This window comes from Camellia sinensis, unplaced genomic scaffold (genome assembly GCF_055761805.1).
Source record: "Camellia sinensis isolate YWXY unplaced genomic scaffold, ASM5576180v1 Unanchor14, whole genome shotgun sequence".
Taxonomy (NCBI): Eukaryota; Viridiplantae; Streptophyta; class Magnoliopsida; order Ericales; family Theaceae; genus Camellia; species Camellia sinensis.
This window is the reverse complement of record NW_028129020.1, coordinates 5,577,971-5,582,104: the sequence shown is the minus strand read 5'-3', so window position 1 is coordinate 5,582,104 and position 4,134 is coordinate 5,577,971. Positions and strand designations below refer to the sequence as shown.

The 4,134-nt window shown below is 35.2% G+C and overlaps 1 protein-coding gene across 1 annotated transcript; it reads right to left on the bottom strand.

The window, feature by feature from the left end:
- Nucleotides 1–207: 207 nt before the first annotated feature.
- LOC145814975 (uncharacterized) lies at nucleotides 208–1,403 on the bottom strand. The gene is made up of 3 exons (XM_082911942.1): nucleotides 1,146–1,403; nucleotides 956–1,028; nucleotides 208–713 (listed from the first exon to the last, which is right to left on the bottom strand). Exons 1-3 carry the CDS (start codon nucleotides 1,401–1,403, stop codon nucleotides 208–210), a joined length of 837 nt encoding a protein of 278 aa, XP_082768068.1.
- Between the last annotated feature and the right edge of the window lie 2,731 nt (nucleotides 1,404–4,134).

The following is a 4,134-nucleotide window of genomic DNA, read 5'->3' as shown; positions in this document are numbered from 1 at the left end:
ATTTTTTTATTTTTGACAATGGGATCATACACATTGTAATAAGCATCCATAAAACCATATTGATACAATACCAATCATAGATAAATTTAATAACCATATTAGTGTAATGTTCATAACAACTTACAAACATAATAATAACATCTCAATTCTTCCACAAACCATAAAAAAAAACATCTTTCACAATCTATTATACGCATAAATAATATTTCAATTGTTTCTGACAGATTCCCAAATTTGACCAGCAATTTGATTCCTTACATCAGACATGTGACGTAGTTGAGGTTGACTAATGTCTACGTCAATTGGTTGCTGAGAACTACTTCCTGCATGTGTCGAGCTGCTACTACCACCTCCACTAGGCCCAGCAACTTCAACGATACGATCTGGATTGGCCCATTCAGTGAACAATGTGTCACCTTGAGAATGTATCCTTATCCAATTGTGTATTGTACAACATGCAATAGGGATGTATCTATGCGTCTTAGTTGAATACGGAGGCATGTCTCTCAAAATTGGAAAACGAGCCTTCAAGACACTGAAGCATCTCTCAATCACATTGCGCAGTGAAGAGTGTTGGTAATTGAACATTTGTTTCTTGTTTCTTGGTTGTCGACGTTGAGTACGAAACTCATTTAGATGGTACCTCTCACCACGGTATGGTAATAAAAAGCCAGGCATATTTGTATAACCCGAGTCGACAACATAGTATTTATCTGTTCAACATGTATGTATCTATTATTATGGGTTAGCAAAAGAATATTCATTATAAATTAACAAAATGCCATATAATACGTACCTGTTGGTGGCATTGGAAATAAATTTGCTGGATTATGTATGGTTTCAATGAACACTCTTGAATCATTTGCAGTGCCCTCTCAACCAGCCAATACATACGTAAATCGCATGTCAAATGAGCAAACACACATTACATTTTGTGTTACAACAGTATGCTTACCCCGATATGGTATTTGCTCTGATGCTGGCACCCTTGTAGATATGTGGGTACCATCAATTGCTCCAACACAATCCTATTTGACAAATGACTTTAATAATGCAAGATATTTTACTAAAATTTATACTTCAAATATTCTGTTAGTGATTACCTTAAAAAAAGGGTAAAAGAATGGATTATGTCAAATTTCTACAGGCACCTCATCAAAATCTAGAGGCCTTATAACTTGTTTACCAAGCCTACACACTGCCTTTAAGACTCGGTTGAAGTATTTGGAGATGGTCTGGCCAGAATGTTGGAATCGCTCTTGGACAACACGATTTTGTTCGTTCTGACCAATTGTTAGCAAAAATATACAAACTTGCTCTTGGACAGTTAGATAATGTGAGTGTTCCAGTTTACCATATACCTTTAGTGCCTCGTACAAACTAATAAATACATCTGGTTCCATTCTAAAATTTTCCTTGGACCTTGTTTTATGGCCATTCAATATTTCTAATACGTAGTCATGTCCTTGTAATATGGACGTTCGGCATGATCTAGGTTGAAGGTAAGTATTAAAATACTCATGTAGTGCTACACACACTAGAAATTGTATATTTTCATCATCACTGTCTGAGTCAAAACTCAAATCAAGAGCATGCATTGGCTCCAAATATATCACTGTGATATTGTGTTGACCCTTTAAAAACAAAAGTATTAGTGATAATGAAAATACTTGAAAAAATGGTCACACAAATTTTTATTTTTATTTTTTTAAAAAAATTTTCAATAGCAATACTTGCAATATTTATTTTTATTTTTATTTTTCAATTTTTTTTAGTAGCAATAAAGGGGCTTTTCACACAAGTATATAGCCCAGCAGAGAAGTGAAGATGGAAAGTAGTGATAGAAATTATTGGTTGAGAAATTATTCAACAATACTCTTGTGGGATTCAACAAAAAAATTGAATGTAGTGATAAAAAGAAATCGATGCCTCCCATGCCATTATTTTTATTTTTATTTTTATTTTTATTTTTATTACTACTAGAGATAAATATTTTTTATTTTTTATAAATATACCTTTGGACTCTTAAGAAAACAATGTTGACAATGTAGTGATATAAATATTTTTTATAGGAGAAGATCATACATACGTTTGGACTCTTAAAAAAACAAATGTAAATATGGTCATACATACATTTTCCAATTGTTAACAATACAGAAGCTTTGTTGGACTCTTGATAAAAAATACTTGGAATGACTACCAACAAGCATTATATAGGAGAAGATCATTCAATACTTCAACTACCCATAAGCTCCCATTGTAAAAGCATTCAAGATAATTGAATATAGCTATGGCATTCATTTAATATAACAGTAGCATTCAAGTGCATTGTGAACAATTTTATATCTACCCACCAACTGACAATGTAATAGTATTCAAGATAATTGAATATAGCTATGGCATTCATTGAATATAGTAGTAATATAGTAGTAGCATTCAATTTTATATCTACCCATCAAGAGCAATGTAATAGCATTCCAGTACAATATTAAAAACATGTTGCATACACCCAACTCTATTTCCATAATAAATAATTCTGAAACAAATAAAATAAAATAAAAAGTACAATACACTACCAAATATAAAGTACATGCTGCATACACCCAACTATGTTTCCATGATAACTATGTTTCCACAATACACTACCAAATATTATCCAACATTTTTGAAAACATGAAAACATCCATACGAACTAACATTTTTTAACTACCAAATATTATCCAACATTACTAATGAATTAAACAACACAAACACATACCACACTAAGCTTGAACTCTCTGAGAATAACTTTCAAAGATTAAAGACCCAATCCCTCATCCTACCAGCAGGCATGTCAACAAATACCTCCCTTATTATGGGATCCGATGCAAGCTTGTTCACAGCTTTAGTGTAGGCAGGTGCAAGAATTTTCTCCATAGCATGCAATAGTGCCATGCACTCTTTCAGTAGTCAACGTGAGGCAATAAAGAGACATAAGACATGAACCACAATACGAAACCATGAAACCCGAGTCCAAAATACAAATTGGGTCGGGTCTAAACCAGAAACGCTATAATCTCCCCCCTTAAGGAATTTCGTCCCCGAAATTTTAAATCAAGTTTTCAAACTATGATTAAACCAATTACAATAACGATAATTAATCAATTCCATTACCATGAAACATTCTTTGGTCATCCATTCTCATCAACTTGATACATGAGTTCCAACATTAAAAGTACAATTTATACATATACAACATATACAACGTTTTCATACTTCATCAACAAAACGTAACCTCAAAACGTGCTCAAACATCAACAAATAAGTCTGGATACTTCTCACAGATTTCCGACTCATGTTCCCAAGTTGCTTCCTCAACTTCGTGATGTCGCCACAATACTTCAACTAAGGGGATTGTCTTGTCTCGCAAGACTTGGAGACTTTCACTGGTGTCTCCTCATACAAGGCATCCTCATCTACCTCTAAGTTGGTCTAATCCAACAAGTGCGATGGGTTCGGCTCATACTTCCAAAGCATACAAATATGGAATACATCGTGAACCCCGAAAAGTTGTGGCGGCAAGGCCAAGCGATAGGCTACCTCTCCAATCCACTCAAGGATCTCAAAGGGCCCAATAAATCTATGGGACAATTTCCTACTCTTCCCAAATCTCATCAAACCTCGCCTAGATGATATCTTCAAGAAGACATGATCTCCCACCTCAAAAGACAAAGGTTTTCTCCTACAGTCGACATAACTTTTCTGGCGACTTTGGATTGTAACCAACCTCTTACGAATAAGTGCAACTTTCTCCATCATTTCTCAGACTAACTCTGGGCCCAACATTGGTGTATCACCCATCTTGGCCCAACACACAGGAGATCTACAAGGTCGGCCATACAAGGCTTCAAATGGCGCCATGTCAATACTCGACTGGAAGCTATTGTTATAGGCAAATTCCACTAAGGGCAAGTGCCTCTCCCACAACCCCTTAAAGTCAAGAACACATCCCCGAAGCATATTCTCAAGGATCTAAATAGTATGCTCGGAATGCCCGTCAGTTTGAGGATGATACGCAGTACTAAAAGTCAGTCTCTCTGCCACAACTGAGCTGTGAAACGAGGATCTCTATCTGAAATGATTATTACAGGGACC

What these genes read in the sequence shown, in the direction of transcription:
- LOC145814975 (XM_082911942.1), bottom strand. Translation starts at nt 1,403, where the DNA reads ATGGAACCAGATGTATTTATTAGTTTGTACGAGGCACTAAAGGTATAT. An exon ending in TAGATTTTGATGAGGTGCCT is followed by an intron (nt 1,029 to 1,145) that starts GTAGAAATTTGA and finishes TTTGTCAAATAG; the next exon opens with GATTGTGTTGGAGCAATTGA. An exon ending in AGAGCAAATACCATATCGGG is followed by an intron (nt 714 to 955) that starts GTAAGCATACTG and finishes CATGTTGAACAG; the next exon opens with ATAAATACTATGTTGTCGAC.